The sequence below is a fragment of the Colossoma macropomum genome, unplaced genomic scaffold (genome assembly GCF_904425465.1).
Source record: "Colossoma macropomum unplaced genomic scaffold, Colossoma_macropomum, whole genome shotgun sequence".
NCBI lineage: Eukaryota > Metazoa > Chordata > Actinopteri > Characiformes > Serrasalmidae > Colossoma > Colossoma macropomum.
This window is the reverse complement of record NW_023494791.1, coordinates 15104676-15123443: the sequence shown is the minus strand read 5'-3', so window position 1 is coordinate 15123443 and position 18768 is coordinate 15104676. Positions and strand designations below refer to the sequence as shown.

The 18768-nt window shown below is 40.5% G+C and overlaps 2 protein-coding genes across 2 annotated transcripts; one reads left to right on the top strand and one right to left on the bottom strand.

The window, feature by feature from the left end:
- Positions 1–1088: 1088 nt before the first annotated feature.
- Positions 1089–6255, bottom strand: ckba (creatine kinase, brain a). Its single transcript, XM_036574063.1, has 8 exons — positions 6124–6255; positions 5245–5449; positions 3658–3812; positions 3388–3520; positions 2572–2743; positions 1914–2037; positions 1626–1815; positions 1089–1481 (listed from the first exon to the last, which is right to left on the bottom strand). The coding sequence occupies exons 2-8, from the start codon at positions 5435–5437 to the stop codon at positions 1303–1305; spliced, it is 1146 nt and encodes a 381-aa protein (XP_036429956.1). The 5' UTR covers positions 5438–5449; positions 6124–6255; the 3' UTR covers positions 1089–1302.
- A 717-nt stretch (positions 6256–6972) lies between these two features.
- Positions 6973–17699, top strand: trmt61a (tRNA methyltransferase 61A). The gene is made up of 4 exons (XM_036574065.1): positions 6973–7195; positions 9372–9742; positions 11967–12233; positions 17017–17699. Exons 2-4 carry the CDS (start codon positions 9412–9414, stop codon positions 17331–17333), a joined length of 915 nt encoding a protein of 304 aa, XP_036429958.1. The 5' UTR covers positions 6973–7195; positions 9372–9411; the 3' UTR covers positions 17334–17699.
- Positions 17700–18768: the final 1069 nt, after the last annotated feature.

Here is an 18768-nt window from a genome sequence, read left to right as displayed (position 1 = left end):
AGCTGCCTGTATAGATGTTTTTAAATATTTTGAGTATGTTGGCAACAAGACGTTATTCAAGGATAAATTACTGTAATGGATAAATACTGTAAATATCTATTTGTACATATTTTATAAGTTTAGTTATCATTTATCTGCTTCAAGATGTGATTGTCACTTTTCAAGTACAAGGTATTGTGGTTCTTAATTAACTTCATGCACTCATTTTAGAAATTTCGACAGCAGTGTTTCTCAATCCTAGTCCTGGAGGCCCACTGCCCTGCACTTTAGTGTTTTCCCTGCTCCCAATACACCTGATCAAACTAATCAGCTCATTAACAGCCTATTGAGTTAAAGTGGGTGTGTTAAAGAGCTAAAATATTTAGGGCAGTGGGCCTCCATGACCAGGGTTGAGAAACACTACATTACATAATTTTGGACACATCTAACATTACTTACTATTACTTATTATTACATAGCTTCCTACTAAATATATGTAATTATAAATTTGAAAAGTTGCACAGGACTAATGTGTCAGAATTATTTTATACATTTTCTGCCAGCAGACTGGTGAAGGTCACAGTTCAAAAGAGGGGTTGTAAAACTTCAATCCTGGCATTGAGGTTGGATGTTAGCAGGCCCCAATTGGGAACAGTTCAGCAAATAGCTTTAAAAAAGCCTAGTGGTAGAAGAGGTGAGCCACCAACAAGAAGGTTGTTGTTCAAATCCCAGGAAATGGCTAGGTGAGTTCCTGGTTGCCCACCCCCTACTCTTGTACTGCTCCCAAGCTGAGCACTGACTGTCAGTGAAATGACAAAATTCCCTTAGAGGTCTATAAGGTATAAAAGTGTTTTCATTTTTGACTTCAATATTTCACCATTATTGCCCTGCGATGGACTGGTGACCTGTCCAGGGTGTATCCTGCCTTCCACGCAATGACAGCTGGGATAGGCTCCAGGACCCCACCGCAACCCAGAAGGATAAGCGGTTTAGATGATTGTGTGTGTGTGTGTGTGTGTGTGTATATTTCACCATTATAGTTCTATAACTTTTGCTTAAAAAGCTATGGATGAGGCAGGTTTACTGAAAAGACAGACAGTAACCAGGTCAACAAGGGCCAAGAGTGTTTATTTCTCTCCTTATAATCATCATAACGAAAGACTTCCAATGTGTGATACAGAGGGAAAACATGGCTTAAATACAACATGGATTCATGGATGGAGTAAAGATACATTCATTCTTAAGGTAGGATTGGAATGTGGGGAGGAGATGGGAAAATCTGGAATTTTAGGGAAATGAGGTAGAGGGGTGGTTTGGCTGGGTTCACTTTTGGGCAGGTATGAGGTCATCAATGGACTGGCCTTTCTCCAATCGCTTCTCCATCTCTATCAGCAGCTTGACTCCATCTACAACCATCTGAACAAGCTCCACTTCTGAGAACCCCAGCCGGTCAGCATTAGAGATATCAAATACACCACCCACTGCAGCAGTGTCCACGCCACCTAACACAACAAACAGCCATTAGTACCACAGCTATAAGCATCAGTTTCACCAACAACCTACAGGTGGCAGCACTGTATGCTTCAGCCAAGCAGATCATATCCGGTAATGCAGCTCTTGATTAGTTGTTGCACAGAGCCCGTTACCTGTTCCACGTTTTTGCAGCCGTAGTCTCTTGAGGATCTCCTCAAACTTGCTGTGCTTGCTCATGTTGGGGAGTTTGACATGCACTCCCCCACGTAGTCCTGTTCCCAGGTTAGACGGGCAGGTGAGGATGTAGCCAAGGTGCTCATTCCACATAAATGCATGTCCCTTGTTCTTAAACAGCTCCTCGATCTGAAAGAACAAACATTTTATAAGTCTGTAGATATTGGATCCTGCATAGCCTGTATGATAAATAACCTTCCCCCAAAACATTCTATGGAGCAGCTTGCCTTGGTAAGGCCTGTACAGAAACGGGTGAAGACCTCCTTCATGTTGCCACCTTTCTGCATTGAGATGACACGCAAGTGATCCTCCTCATTCACCCACACCAGAAACGTCTTGTTGTCGTTGTGCCTAACAAACATTACAGTGTAAGAATGCAAATTCTAATACACACTCCTAAACTACATTACAAGTGCTCTGGGACTAAAATAATGTTTCCTGTGCTAGCTACTTTTAAGAAATTTTAAAATAACTAAATAGTTTGTTCCTAACATGTCCACCTGCTTTAGCATTAATCATACCAGTGCTCAATTCTTAAATGGCGAAGAATGGCACTCAACATTACTACTTGTCAGGCAGGACAAGGGCTACACACTGCTACTTCTTGTGACTACTGACAAAACAGCATCTGAACACAACTGGAGGCACCAAGTTTTTACTGGGAGTGCCTGTAGAGTTTCCTCGTCTCATACTTGGAAAAAAAAAAAACATACATCCAAATGTCACTTCTGTGAAAGTGTGTAAAAGTAACTTATTTTATGTAAAATTATAAATTTATGTAACTTATTTTATGTAAAATTATAAATTTATGTACTATACTTCTCTCATCCATGGGAATCATGAAAGCACAACAGCATATAAAGAGCATTTTGTGGATCTTCTTACCAGATGCCCCTGGCATCAGGCCAATCACGGGCCATCCCGGAGGCCAGCAGCAGAGGAGACACGGGTTTGTCAAACAGGAAGTGATCATCAATGAGCTGCTGTTGCTCTGCTTCTGTCATGTTCTTCAGAGCGTAGTACTTCCCTTTCAGATCTCCACTTAGGGCACCCAAAGCTGAAAAAGGCAGAAAGGAATTTCATTTCATGCTGAAAAAAAATGCAAAAAATACAAGCTTTCCATTATACACAAGGACACACCAACAACATTTACTGATAAATGATTATGCAGTTAATTATGTACTTTTGTTTTCATCTGTTCTGGGTGGCCTCTCAACTGCAATGACTTTAGCTATTGTTTTACCATTTTTTTTAACCATTCCATTTTAATGTAATTCAAGTTCTCTCTGACATGAGACCATCAGGAAACAGTACAAAGAAATCTCAGTTTGACCACAGGTCTGTGCCCCATCTCTAGCTGTTCCACCATAATCACAATATAAAACACGCAGGGAAAAATGATGTTTGACCAGATTTAAAATGCATTGCAAGACACCCATGAGAACTGGAAAAATCCCATAAACATCATAAGCCCTACACTTTCAAATGTTTCTGTGCCACAGATGCACATTATCTACAGAAACTGCTTAAAAATGAAAGCAGAATCACCAACCTGAAACTATTACAATTGAATATGGCCACCTAAATTAACATTAGCTTTATGAAGTTTTGGCAAACACCATCCATCATCACTAGAGGGAGCCACGTAACCAGGTCTGCGTTTCTCAATACTAGCCACTGTGCGGCATCCCAGAACTGTACCTTCCACAGAGAGTTTTTCGATGGCTCTCCTCTCTCCACGACTGCAGTGTGGTGGCAGGCTGAACCCACGTACGCTCCTGCCAGTTCGCACACGAGAGCTGAGCACATAGTTGGGGTCCAGATCGTCCCCACCCTTCAGAGAAAGAAAACATAAATAAGAACCTCCTTTTACTTTACCATGAAACAATTATCTGCTGAAAAATAGCCTAGACTCAAGAGAATCTTAGTAACTGTACACATTTCAGTAGCAGATCATGTACAACTCTGTACCTTAAGGTTGTTAGGGTTCAGGTCAGTTTTGTGTTTGTCTGTGGGCTTGTAACCTCCATGTCTGTCCTCAATGACCGGGTCCAGCAGCTCCTTAAACACTTCATATGTCTCCTCATCTCCAGCCACACAGCCCACCGTCATAATAAAGGGGTGGCCTAGGATGTCAACATAGACAATTGTGTAGGTGTGCAAACAAAGAAAAGGCCTCACAAGAAACCAACTGTATACAATAAACACATAATTAACAAATCTGGTCCATGTTTAGCTTAAAAGGTTTTCCGGTCAAAGATCAACACTAATTGTGGAGTACATCTCACAGAAAAGCTCTACATCAAAAATCCTTGCACTGGGGCTTAAGCTACATGCCCCACAGTGTGAACTAAGCTGACCCCTGAAAGCCTGAGTGTGTTCTTTTACCAGGATTATCTACTCCAGTTTGAATGACATTATCTATGGTGAACCCGCTGGAAGTGGTGCGCTCACGGAGCTTCTTGTACATCTCCAGAGTCAGAACCTTGGACATATGGTTGTGGTGCTGACTGAGGTCTGGGTACTCATCCTCAGCAGGAAGTTGCTTGATGCTCAGAGTGGTCATTTTATGGTTGCTACACAAATACAATAATACAGAACACATTCTACAGGGAGAGCAGAAGGCCATCTGTCAATTACATCAGCTAAGTTCCTTATTCTGTGGCTGTTGGAGAGGCAAGGTCTTTACTATTGTTCTATGCGAACACAAATTATAATTCAGCAAGGTCACTGTACAGCTCATAATTCAATAAAGTGTCTTGGAGATGGCTTTCCAGACAGATCAATACTACTCTTCAGTTCAAATTACTGTCAGTTTAGACTCCGCTAAACAGACACTTTAGTAGGACGAACTTATTTCTACAAGCAAAAACCCTTTGAAGCATGCTAACACTGGATGCTTCTAGTTAAGGTTAGATTCAGGATGTAGGTTATTATTGTTTTATCACTAATAGTGATGTAATCTAAGGATTTCTGTTTCAGGTTAATGTTGTAGTTAAATTTGACCTGACAGCAACAGTGATACTTTTAAATGTTTTCTTGTATATGTAAAAGGGGCATTCCTTGGTGATTTCTATAGTGAAAATGGATCAGAAACATTTGAAAGCATTTACATTAGCTTAAAATAGACTGCCACTGTTTAATGGATGAAATAATTTCATATGACCTGCCATGCCAGAGCATTCATTCTGCTTCGTGTGGTTGTCTGTCCTTGTGTGTGACAGGCAAAAGGAGAAAGGAGAAGGAAGTGACTCCTGAAACATTTATTTTACAAGATTATTCCACCTTTTCAAAGACCATTTAAGCTCGTAAAAAGGCGGATTTTCAAATTACTTCGTTTGAGCATCGATGTATTCAAATGTGGACCGACTATCAAAAGGAAACGTTAGAATTGGTGGTCCACTTCCCGCAATGGGCTGCGTCTACACCGCATGCTACCAGACTAAACAGTATGTCAAAGATAGCACATCACCAGTAGAATTCCATTCATTCGTGTAATATGTGTAGTATTGATCGATTTTGGACGCAGCTATGGCTCCGTGTGTGCGGTGACTTTACCTGGGTTATCTACCCCGGTCTGAATCACATCATCCAACGTAAAGCCGCTGGGTGTCTGCTTGCTGCGCAGCCGCTCGTACATGGCCGGAGTCAGCACCTTGGCCATGTGGTTGTTGTGCTTGCTGAGGTCGGGGTATTCCGCCTCGGCCGAGTACTTCATCTTCAGCTGGTTGTGAGTGTTTCCGAAAGGCATGGTCGATGCTAACTGAACGCGTCGTGGATGGGACAGAAAATAATGCCAGTTACAGCAGAAGCTGGTCCGTAAACTCTCAGTCTTGAAATAATCCGCACAACGACTTGGTTTTGTTGAGAACCGGATACTGTCTACAATTTTGCTACTACAAAACCTCAATGCGTAACGTGAGTGTATAATGATCATTTGCTAAAACGGAAAACGCGCCAATGAAATCCCCAAGCACAGACGGCAACGGAAGGCGGAGAAGGCGGAGTAACATAGTGGATGCACATCGACTGACCAACTAACTAAAAGCAATGTGTTACCGTAGACTCCGACCCAGAAATTAACCAACAGAAAAAAACGACTAACTGATGTAAGAATAGAAATTAAATTCACAGACTCGGCTTTAAAGAATCCAAAAACAGAGTCCGTGCTTACAACTCCGCAAAATGTCAAATAATCAAACGTGCTTATTATGAGCTGATGCCTGGGTAGAGTACTTCATTGTGCGCACACGACTAACATACTACTCAACAAAAACAGGTTGTCCCCAAAACCAAGTCGCTTTCCATTTCTGTTTAAGAAAATCAAATTATATCTTATTCTCGAGCCATTAACTTGATCTAAAGTGTCTGCAGACTGATCTAGCGGCTGACGCTTTTAATTAGCGTTTCCTTTGGGGGAAAAACACGCAGTCTTACCTGTGGACTACTACTACTAGATGAAGACGGGGCTGACACAAAGATCCCTATGTTTCCGGCTGGGGAGTGCGCGCTCCAAACTTATTCTCCTCTCCAGGGTTTGTCCCCTGATGGAGCATTAGCTTTATAGTACGCAAGTGCTGCTCCTATTGGCTACTATTTGTAGTCCATTTACACGATTGGAAGAACTGCAAGAACTGAGGAAACATCATTCAGTGTAACATACTTCCACCAGCATACAGTAGACTCTACAACATAGTGTTATATATTTACACCATCCATGTGAGAGGTAAAAGGAGAAAGGAAATCCATTATTTCATCCCATTTAATTGTCGACATAATATATGGACACCACTGCAGAATAAGCTGTTCTATTTACTATTGGAACACTTCTAAATAATTTTGAAATGTTAAAATCTCAACCTGTGCAGTTATGAATGACATATACGCCCAAAACTTCCTTAATTGCGTTATACCTATTCTTTTTTTTAACTGAACAGATATCATTATAGCCTACTGGCTACAAATATGCTCTAAAGAAGAGGTGGGGGACAGAGCGCCGGAGTCCAGCACAGTGTACTGACTTCCCTGCTCTATTACACATACTAAACCCGTGAGTTAACTGATGAGTCAAATGTGTCTAAACAGGAAAAATCACAGGAAAGACGGCAAAATATGCAGGAAACTGGCCCCCAGGAATGGAGCTCCTTATCCCAGCTCTAAATGAAAACTGTCCCCTCTATATTGCGTCATTTGTCTGCGACACATGAGTAAAACTTCAGTAGGTACACAGATCCTCCAACACATCACCTTCAAAAGAAGCGTTTTCTCTTACTGGGTGTTCGAATATCAGGGAATGTGCATAAACATACGTGAACATTCGTTAATCGTAAAACCATAACCTCTACTAATTCACAGTTTTACACTTTAAATGCCTCTACAAAAAACTGACTCAGTCAATCCGCATGATCTGTAGACTGGCTACCGGTTGGGCATCGTGTAGTAGGCAGTCAGACACGTGTGGTCCTGTTTAGCTGAGCCACAACATAAAACATAAGCCCTCTGACAAAAGGTAAGCTTTTTGTTTGATCGTGTGTATGTAGCTCGAGCCATAAGCTAAACCTGACTCTTTGTATATGAGACCAACATCTTGACTTTACGTCTAATGGAGCAGGTTGCTAACTCCAGTTAACCATACATGTTTAACCGAATGAATGGTGCCCTAAATTAGCTGGTTAGCTCGCTGGGGAGTCTCGTGCGAACACCGTTTTCGTCCCCGAAAAACATTTGAAACGGTCATGGTTTTCCGGTAACTGGTCTTGGTGTATCGTAACGACTGACTGATGGGTTGTTTGACAAACAATTCAGTGCAGTCAACAAAGCTGGAGTCAGCTACCTATTCGCCTTTTACCGTTCCACCTTAAATGGTGCAGGAGTTAAACGAGGCACCGAGACGTCAGAATGTAACTGTTGCAGCGTTTAAGGTGGAACGGGAAAATCAGAACAAGAAGCCGGCGAATAGGAGCCGACCTTCAGCCTCGTCTGCAGTCAGTTACTGACAGACCACAGCCAGCTATAAGATAGCGAGCTACTTGCTAGCAATAGCACATGTAACGTCAAGTTGGCTAGCTGGCTAGCTAACTAACGCTAGCTAGGTAGCTAACAACTAACGTTAAAGTTTGATGGTGTAATGGCTATTACTATATAATAAATGTTTTACCAGTTTATATGTTAAAATAATGCCATAAAATCAAGCTAAAAATATGAAGAGTTTTAGGTGGTGAGCTAGCAAGCGCACAATAATCATCCTGCTTTCCAAGTCGTTGTATGGTTAACGTTAGGATAGCCAGCGTCCAGATTTTAAAGAGATCAGAAGACAGTAAACCTAGCTAACGCTAGCTAATCGTGCCACATTCCTACCAAGCCGACCTTGCTAATGTTAATAAGCAAGTGTTGCTAGCTTGCTAGGCGCTGATTAAACCTATTAACCCTACACTGCTAAACGTGCGTGTTACAGTGACCTTGCTCAATTAAACGATGAAGCAGAGTAAGATGTTATCTTTAATTGTAAATATTACTACTGTTTTTTGTTTGTTTGTTTGGTTGTTTTCATATTTTGTCACTTGTAACATTGATACTTACATGATATCCATTTTGACCAGGACTTTGAGTGAAACTCTCGGAGCAGGATCGCAACCGTTAGCTAAACTAATGAAGGCTCGCTGGTCGCTTTGAAAGAAAATAAACGGTTTGGAACGTTACTACTTTCAAATAACAACAAATTCTGTGGTCACGTGAAGCGTGACGTCCAGTGCGAGAAAGTAAACCATAGCCAAACAAAATGATGTTTCTAAAACAGTCAGATGCAGAAAGTGATGGCTATCACTCTAAAAGTAGACAATTCAAAAATAGCGTTTTGTACATTTTTCTTATAATTGTCTTTTACTAAACTTGAAATAAGTTAACTTTAAAACTACTTCAAATGTCTTTTACCAAAGTGCAAATTTTGACTTTTAAGTCCTAGGCACTTAAAACAATGGCTCTTCAAGGGTTCCTTAGTAAAGAAATTGGTTCCATATAGAACTATGAACACTCAAAGAACCCTTTGCATGATTTAAGGGTTCTTTGCATCATGAAAGCGTTCTTCAGATTAATGGACGCTGTGTCTTATTTACTAGGCTGTGACCTTCGAAGCTTCCATTTCTCGGCCATGTACGTCATAAGCATTGATGGAGAATGTGTTGCATATGAAAAGGGTTCTATATAGCACCAAAAAGGGTTCTTCTATTATTACAAGCTTGCCCTAATAACAATAGAAGAACCATTGTTGGTGCTATAAAGAAGCCTTTTCAAAAAGGTCCTATATAGACCATTTTTAACACATTCTCCATCAATCTGAAGAACACTTTCACAATGCAAAAGACCCTTTAATCAGGTAAAGGGTTCTTTGAGTGTTGTTCTTTCTGTATGCAGCCATTTTCTTTACTAAAGTACCTTTGAAGAAGCATACTTTTTCAGTATGTAGTACGAAGCACACCGATCTTTGCCTAGACCTTTATCGGAAGCTGTCCTCCTACTCTAATTGTGGATAATGTTTACACATAGAATATTGATGAGAGTGTTGTATTTCTCTGATTTACTTCATGAACAATTAATCAACTAATTAGTTGTGTTTTCCATTTGCTCTGACTGGGAAAGTTTTGATTTCTGATGTGCCAAATAGCCTAATCAAATGTTCTTTCCCACAGCAAACTTTTTTCCTGTACTGGAGCTCATTACTAGTGTCTCATGAGTTTTGTGGAGTATTCAGAGTTCATTCAGGAAGGAGATGTGGTCATTATCTTCCTTGGTCATGACTCCATGATGCCTATCAAAGTGGAGGCTGGGGCCCAAACTCAGACCCGATACGGAGCTATCCGCCACTCCAGTGACTTAATCGGGCGACGGTTTGGTTCTAAGGTGACCTGCAGTAAGGGAGGATGGGTGTATGTGCTGCACCCCACTCCAGAGCTATGGACTGTGAATCTGCCCCACCGAACACAGATTCTCTACACCACAGACATTGCCAACATCACATTGATGCTGGACCTCAAACCAGGCTCCATCGTCTGTGAATCGGGTGAGAAGGCCGATGCAGGATTACATTTTTTTTTTAAGTCATGAACTATCATGAATAAATTGTTTGTATGCATAGCATTACGTAGTCAAACAGCATTTCCTGAGCTGTGTTATAGTTTTCTAAAGTAAGATGTAAAGTTTAAAGGACCAACATAATTTCCTCCATTTTTTAAGTAAATTCCATTGCATGCAGCCTGTATGTGGAAACTAAGCTGCAACAAAAGTCTGTCATGAAAAACAAATCATTAATATATATCTGCTTAATCTGCCTATAGTAGTTTAGCCCAGTGTCTTTTGTCTATGCATTGTGATAATTTTGCAGTGGTAAAGTGTAAAAAAGATCTAACATTGAGATTAATGAACATTTTATGTTTGGTACATTTAGTCTGGTGCTTGTTTACCTAGTTGCCTTTTGACTACCTGTTCTGAAAGTGACTTTGTGATTAAGCTGAGTAAATGTTCAGTGCTTATCAACGTTTGTATGTAAGAGGGCCATGTTATGTCCTTCTGAGTGAGAGGGGGTCACCTTGTGGAGTTAAAAGGGCCTGTTTCACTTACAGCCCCTTGTGATTTAATAGTTAAACAGGATCATGGAGTTTTGCAAAGTTGTAGTTGCCTACCAACTACATGGTTAATGCTAGCTGTGCCAGGTTGAGATGACAGGAGGCCCTGTCACCATGAGTGACAGCACTTTTCTAACTTATCTGAAAGAACCTCCAGGTAGCACATGTAGACTGGCATCTTTGCACTGGTCACATAGAAATGCATAGATGTCCACTTATGTAATGGACACTCGCGCAGACTCTCTTGAATCTTGTGGAAAGGAGTGTTTGTTTATTTTTCCTCTTTCCTCTCTGTGCCTGTCTGTGGTGTTTTCCTTTTGCTCTGTTCAGCTCATTCACTGAGTGGGAGCCAGTCTTACTCTGAATAGATCCATTTAATGGCTTCAGAGCACATACACACCCTTTTAGAGCTTAAATGCTCCCTCATTACTAACTGCACTCAGCTGTGCTGTTTTTCTTAAAAGTATGTAATTCTGGAGGACAGAGTACAGTCATACACTGTGTTTTGGGTTTTTGGTGGAGTCAGGTCAAAGCAGAGTCTAAAACATCTGAACCTTAAAATAATTAATTATGTAACTTGTGTTTTGTGCTTCTTTGTTCAGTTCTCTCTGGTGGAACTTATCTCTTTCGTTGTGGTTAGAGTTATGTTAGGTTTAATAGCAGTTCCCTTCAGCTTCTCTCTTCCTTTTCTGTGCCTTTCCCTTCCTCTTGTACTCCACGATATCTTCTCATGTCTCTCTCATTTCTTTGCTTGCTCTTCCCCTGAGCTCTTGATCCTGAGCTCAGTTATCCTCTTGCATCTGAATACCACCCCGTGGGCCAAACATTGACCCCATTGTTGCCATGAGAACAAAAGCTACGGTGATGTAACACTGCAGGCAGAAGGACGAGTTGGCGTGTACAGTTGTGTGTGTCTGTGTGTATGCGCATGTATGTATGTATGTGGGTGCTCACATGAAAGTTGTGTGTTTGTGTGTAGGTGGGATGCACCAAAGTATATTTTCAGAATCACAGTATCAAGAACATGTGTTCAATTTTTGATTATAGCCATCTATTCTTGCACATGCAAACTGCGGTCTGTCTAATTAGAGGGGAATAAACTGATTTTTCCAAATGTCTGCATAATTAAATCATTAAGAGGTAAACCGTGGTGGTGATAAGAACCAGACATCTGAGACATTTAATGCTTCTAAAAATCCCCTCACAGAAAGTGACTACATGATATGAATACCTGACCTGATGGATTAGACATTGCTTACAGCAGTTTTGAGAGATGGTGTAAAAGGATGTTGTAAGGCAAAATAGTACCCAAAAAACATATTTGTCAGATTTACCACTATTTTATCATGATCAATATTACGTATAAAACCTGTTGGTTTGCAGGTGATTTTAGATAGTAAATAAAATGGCTAGACTTGCATTGTAGACATTGTGACCTCTCGTTCTTATCACAACATTGTAAAGCAATTTGAGTCACCAAAGTTCATCTTCTGGTAGACACAATAATAAAGACTCATTTCTTGTAGGCATGCTAAATCAAATTACATTCACTTGTCTAGATTTTCCAGTATATATGTGCATTATCTGTTGATTTCAGCTTTCAGAGTCTTTTCAATGGTGTAACATTTTACTTTTGTGTATGTAAACGTATGTTTGAGACAGGTACGGGCAGTGGCTCACTGTCTCACGCTATTCTCCGCACCATTGCGCCCAGTGGTCATCTGTACACAGTGGAGTTCCACGCCCAGAGGGCTGAAAAGGCTGCTCAGGAGTTCAAAGAGCACAAGGTGGCCCATCTGGTCACTGTCCGAAACCAGGACGTGTGTAAAGAAGGCTTTGGTGTTGTGGGTGTGGCCGATGCAGTATTTCTGGACATCCCCTCGCCGTGGGAGGCTGTCACGCATGCCAAGAAAGCCTTCAAACGCAAGGGTGAGTCAGTGTGAGCGAAAAGGAGTACAGCTGAAGTTAATGTTCCTGCAGCATAATGTTCTTGCTTTAGTCACCCATCCCATTTGCCCATTTGTTACCATAGATCTGTCTTGCTCATTTCATTACCATAGATCTGCCTTGCTCATTTCTGAGACAGTTAGAGAGATGACTGACAGAGGCTTTCTTCTTTCAGGTCTCATAGGGCACAGTTTTAGTAGAACACTAACCAGTATTGTCAAAATTGAAAGCCTGTCTCTAATGGTCCAAAACACCCGTTACAATAACATTCTCTCACATACTGTGTGTGTGTGTGTTTAAGTGTAAGAGATCTTGTATTTCCATACATTTCTGTTATTATTGTCCTATTACTGAGGAATTATTCAGCAATAACAGCCTTTCTCTGTTAACCATTTCCTCATAAGATTGGGTGGTAACATCTTAATGTTGGAAAAATTCTATTCTCCATGGAATCACTGCTTCTGCCCAGTTGACTGAACCACACATGAATGCTATATGTAAAAAATACAAGAGTGTTGCGTCTCATGCTACTGGCATACAACTCAATATATAGGCTAAATATGTACTCTTCTTCCTTTGAGATTTCTGAGACTGACACCACATTAAAATCTATAATATTTCAAATTAGCACCTGACTGATGAAGTTTTGTGACCAATACCGACACGGATTTAAATGGGCAAAAATTCAGATAAGTGATCATATTGGTCAATTTAATTTCATATTATACCACATGAACAGTCATATTTCTCAATTCACAATTAATGACTGATTACATATTTTATTACTATTTTATATATGCATATAACATACGTTATATATATGTTTACTAGGTTTCCCAGAACATTTTATGACTTGCTAAAAGCAATCTTTAGAACTGCAAAACAGATCCTGTTAACTGGTCAGACAAGTATGTGGCACATGATTGTGTGGGCAAAGTTATGCTGAATGTCTTGTCATAACAACACTGTTTGTCAGTCTGGTGGGTCATGGTTGAACAGTTGTCTGCAGAGTAAGTGCCTGAGCACACATGCCTTTCTGTAGGTCGGAGCAGCTCTGTGCCCAGCAGGCAGGCCTGGGCTAGTCAGCAGCACAGCTGGGGGTCAGAGATTTGCGATGTGGGCTTTTTATTGGTGTGCTGGGAAATTGATTTTAAGAATAAATAAAAAATAAGCCACTGGTTATTGTTATTACTCAGGGCTTCCCTGAGGAATGAGATTGAGACTAAAGGGAAGCAGCATGTTAAAGCAGTCACTATTCATGGAAAGATTCCAATAAATAACATCTTAAAGAAATTGACCATGAAAATTCTCACTTCTGTCCTAAGTGACACTTGAAATTAAATTGTTTCTGGTCATTGTACTGGTCACACATCCCCTCTCTCTCTCTCTCTCTTTCTCTCTCTCTCTCTCTCTCTCTCTCTCTCTCTCTCTCTCTCTCTCAGATGCACATAACACTACTGCAGGCTTTTGACCATAAAGGGATAGGCTGTGAGGGAAGGGTGCCTTAAGCAGAGACTTAGAAAGACATTTCACTTTCTGTACTATTCTCTCCCACACTCTCACATCCTCTGATGCATTCTTTGTCATAAAAGCTAGTTAAAGAGAATCTTTGAACATTAAAGGGGAAATCCAGCAATTTTTCTAAATTTCTGTATATTGCATTAGTGTAAACAAGGTCATTCAGAGTGGAAATGGTTAATTTTGTAAGTAATGGTAAAATTGTGGTAAGACAAAAGCATGTTTTCTTTGGGGCCTAATTTCCCTTAAAACACACTCTTCGTCATCTTAAAAAACACATTTTAGGACAAAACCTTTTCTCAGAAGTATTGAAAAACATAGTTTCAGGGATCGCATAATGTATTTGTAACCATTTCACATAATAACTCTCTGCAAGGTAGCTTTTAGAGGTGGATGTCTGGTTCCTATCACCACCACTGTGAGCAATTCTGAGTATGTAAGTTTCTCTAGAATAGAGCATTTCACAGCAACCCACTCTGAAAGACTTTGTTCACACCATAACTGTTTAATTTTGCAGACATTTTTTCAAAATCAGTGGAATTCCCCTTGAAACAGTGTGTGCAGAGTGGTTGATGAAGCTTTGTGCTGCAGGTCAGATGTCCTTAGCTGTTCAAAGAAGAATGTATGGCATGTTATAGACGCAACAGCCCTGCAATCCCCCACTCTCCTGCCTACAGTAGTTTCAGCTGTTGTTTGGTGTACAGCTCACTCATGTTCAGTAGTTGGAGAGCATGGAGGATTCCTGCACTGGCATAACTTTCCTCTCTCCCAGCATTCTGTTGCCAGGAAACCTGTTGGGCCCGGTTGCCAGGAGACCTTGAGTCTGTGTTTATGATGGCGTTTGCAGGGAATGGCCTTATTTGTCAGTGGAATGTTTATCAGAGCATACTTTGACCTCCCTCTCTCTCGATCTCTCTCACTCACTTATGCTTCTTTATTGCTGGAGTACAATATTGCTTCTCATGCAGCTTTGAATGCTTATTAGTTCTTGGGGAGCATGGATTTCATACATATTCTTGAGGGCTCATTTTGTCTTACCACTGTCTTACCCCCTTTTATGAGTTTTAATCCCATATTTCCTTAACTATTCAAATTATGTTGTGCCTCTGTAAAATCAACAAGGGACATTAGCACTCACTTTATCTTTGAAAAGCACAGACTGGTTGAATGGTCTCTTTGCTGCAGTGTGTGGACTTTTACATTCACTTCAGGTGTGTTTCTGTGATAAGGTTGAAGAGGTCATGTTGGCTCAGTACACTGGACACCTGTTGCTGCTGAAGTGTAGCTTTTTAAATTTTTTATCACTGGATTCTTTTTTTTTTATTGTTTACAGATCTCCACAACTGTTTTTCAGTTGTGTATGTCTGCATGCATGAAGAATATACTAATGTAAATATGCACTTAAATCTATTTTCAAGACTCCTGGCAGGTGCAATAGTCAGTCTGTAGAGCAGGACAGGGTGATTATGGGTTAAGTACCTCTAAGAAAGAGAGTAAGTCTAAAGATGGAGCCAGGGATAAATTACCTGGTGTCACCCTTCTCTACCTCTCTTCTGCATATCTGTTGATCTGGTGTGTCTTCAGTTATGTGACTTAGCTGTCAGATTTCAAATCTCAGTCTTTTATGTTTTCTTCTTTTTACAAATGCTAATATAAATATAATTTTTGTAAGACTTTTCCAGTGATTTCGAATATATTTTTGAACCATTATTATGGCTTTTAGGTTCAGGTTTATATCTCTCTTTACATTCAAACATAATAGGAGTCTGGTCCTGTAGACTGAAAATAACTTCCTGGGAGTGTTGCTAAGATGGCCACAGAGTGGACAGACTTTCCTAAAAGGCTTTTGCTGAAATGCTCTTTAAATGAATAAAGTTAGCATTAGCTGTCTACTAGCTAGTCATGTCTGTATTCTGATCATGTCTAATTTTTTTAACATCAGCAATTTGTCAGGCCTTGTCATGCATTTAACCTTTTTCCTACCCGGCAGTCTTGCTAGTTGCTTAATCTAACTATCGTCAGAACTCATGCTGTGTGATTTCTACACTTCTCCGACAGAAAATGATGTTACAGGAGTGTTTCAGTAACTGGTTAAGCAATGACCAGCAGAAATTCAGTTACAGGAATTTGTGGTTATAACCCTAAATAATGTTTACTACTGTCTGTATATCTCCACATATTTAAAACACTGCTCACAAAAGTATTTCTGTTCTTTCAAAACAGTAATTTAGCTAAAGTGTTTGTATTTTTTCTAAATGATGAGTGGGTTGATAATGAAAGTTGTGATCAGTGTATGTTTTGCCTTGTTTATGTCAGCTAATTGTTGCAGGACTGCTGTCTTTCAGGTGCTCATTAACAACTTCATTGTCAGTATGTATTTTTCTTAATCAGAAAAGTAGTAATCCACTGGTTCCTTCTCTGTATATTAATGCTTACTTTTCTGGCTTTGGTCTAATTTGCATACGTTTAACATTTGCTTTGTCAAGCAAAAAGGGGGTTTTAGACGTTCCCTTGGGGTTGTGTGAAATGTGTGTTCTAGCCCTGATCTTGCCTTACTAGGCATCTTTATTTGTCTGGTCCAGCTCAGGCATGTCAAACTGGGCACCTTTCAGGCCAAAGTGCTGCAGATATTAGCATTTACCCTCAAAAGAGCTGATTTACAAAAGTTTCGACATGGGGATTTCAAGAAGCCCTTTTATCCTTCAGCTTTTGAGCTGGATTAAAAGCTAATTAGGTGGCTTGATCCTGCTGAAAAAGAGCCTATCATTACATGTAAATACTCTTGAACTGTATCATTGACTCAGATTAAAGGGGCACTATTTAATTCTCCCACTGTGATTGCTCAAGCAGCCTTGCATTTTGGCACAAACGTTAGTGCAACGGAGAAGTTGCATCTAAGACTCGAAATTTGACCCAGATCTGTTGAGAATGTTGGAAAAATACCGCATTTTTGTTCCATCCATTGCAATAAGAGAATGAACTTGGGTAATTTGTATGTAAATCATTTGAGCTTGATTGTGGATAGCTTAAATGAGCCGAACATCCTTGTTCTCCAAAGGTCTTTACAATTCCTTCCGTCCCGTCCATATTTTCAAAGCTTTATTCCCTCCCTTCCACTTAACTGGAAACAATCTTTGAAAGCATTTTTGGCCGTATGCCAGATCAGATGGACTGAGAGCCTTTCTTTGAGGTCTGTTTCATAAGCTTCTTTTAAATCTGTTTCTATTCGCCTCTTCTGTCTGTGCAGGGGGTCGTCTGTGTTCGTTCTCACCATGTATAGAGCAAGTCCAGAGGACATGCGAGGCGCTGCTGGAGCAAGGTTTCGAGGAGATCTGCACTCTGGAGGTTCTGCAGAGGGTGCACGATGTCCGTTCCGTCACTCTGCCCTTGCCAGACTTTGGCCCGGAGGATGGAGGAGCAGAGAGTGCCAAAATGGCCTCAGAGGAAGTCTCATCTGCAGCAAACTCCGGCCACCCCTCAGTGACCTGCCGAACTGCCACGGCCCCTCGGGAGATGGCTGGACACACAGGGTACCTCACCTTTGCTACAAAACCACGGGGCTAGAGAACAGCAAGTGTTGGGAGGGTGTTAAAGAACACACAATGTAGTGACACTGTGTGGATAAGTGTGGAGTATGGACAGCAGCTCTGTGCTAATGTATTCTCATCGACTCCCATAGTGCACATGAACTCCCTTGGCACTGCCTCCAGGCTGCCTTGTGATCTGTCAAATTGCTTAAGTTAGGATACGGAGAAGGTTTTTATAATCAGAGTTGGGTAAACGCAGCTGTTTGCCAAGCAGGTGGATGAGGAGGTAGATAAGGCTTCATCATTCTTTAACCTGCAGTCATTATTTTATTTCTTGACAAGTACAGCAGTGTCTTTTTATTTTGGCAACATTTTGTTACAATAAATTTAAAATGAGAAAAAACATTTGTCCATCTTGTCATGAGTTTCCCTTCAGTGTGCATTTCAGCACTGCCTCCTATGGTCACTGTAGTATGTCAAAAAATTCTGACATGACACTTCATTTACTCTTAATTTCATTTCATTAGACTTGCCTTCCTCATAAAATTAATGTGTGATCACAACATGGGACACAATGCTATCATGTGGCCATGACATATTAAGGCGTGGGAACAAGACGATTACGTTGTCGCCACAACTTAACTGTCTCATTCTCATGTCTTACCAAGTAATTGCCATGCATTATGATCACATTCCCACACCTTAGTAAGTTGTGGCCATGCATTATTTTTGTTAAGATGTCACCAACAGGGCTCTTCTGTTAAGGCTATGACCTGTTTGTTAGCGTCACAGACGCAGTTTCATTTGCAGATTTATTACTTTATAGTCGGTGATTAGCACTTAGCAGGTAGCATATTGTTCACATATTTGTAAAGCTGCTTCATGCCATGTCGCTTCTAAATGCTTAGTGGATGATGTTTTTGTGATGTATGTGATCTTTGGCACGCATGTCCCCGTTTCGACCACTGCCTGTGCTTCTGCCTTTGTGATAACAAATAAAGAAACTCCTCGTCCTCCTCCCTGTGCACTCTGACTAGCACTCCAGAGTGAGCCACGCCTGTATACAAGCTTTACAAGCATGCTTAACATTATTTATTAGTTCAGTATTGTTCAGTGCGTCTGGTGTGTTGTGTAGACTCTGTAAATATGTTTGATATAATGATTTATAAGGCTAAATTTCTTATGTGTCATGGCTGTGTGTGTGTGTAAGGAGTGAGAGAGGGGATATGCAGCAGAAGGTTTAATGTCTGAACAATGAGTTTAAGCCATTCACAATTGAAGAATATCAAAAAGTGTGATATCGAAAGACTAAAAATGTTTGCAATGCTAAATGATTTGGTTGAATTATTTTATTCGTTGCTGACATTGGTGTCCGTTTACATATAGTACTGATTTTCTAAAAAGCCTCATGGTCAGTCTTACATGAATGCTGGCAGACACATTTGGGTTTTGCACTTTTTTGCTGGGACTCT

Bases quoted from the DNA above. Each gene is read 5' to 3' on its own strand.
- ckba (XM_036574063.1), bottom strand. From the start codon at position 5,437: ATGCCTTTCGGAAACACTCACAACCAGCTGAAGATGAAGTACTCGGCC. The intron at 2,744-3,387 runs GTACAGTTCTGG...TGCCTTTTTCAG, and splicing joins CGAAAAACTCTCTGTGGAAG to CTTTGGGTGCCCTAAGTGGA. The intron at 1,482-1,625 runs GTAACGGGCTCT...TTGTTGTGTTAG, and splicing joins GCTGCAAAAACGTGGAACAG to GTGGCGTGGACACTGCTGCA.
- trmt61a (XM_036574065.1), top strand. From the start codon at position 9,412: ATGAGTTTTGTGGAGTATTCAGAGTTCATTCAGGAAGGAGATGTGGTC. The intron at 9,743-11,966 runs GTGAGAAGGCCG...TGTTTGAGACAG, and splicing joins CTCCATCGTCTGTGAATCGG to GTACGGGCAGTGGCTCACTG. The intron at 12,234-17,016 runs GTGAGTCAGTGT...CTGTCTGTGCAG, and splicing joins GAAAGCCTTCAAACGCAAGG to GGGGTCGTCTGTGTTCGTTC.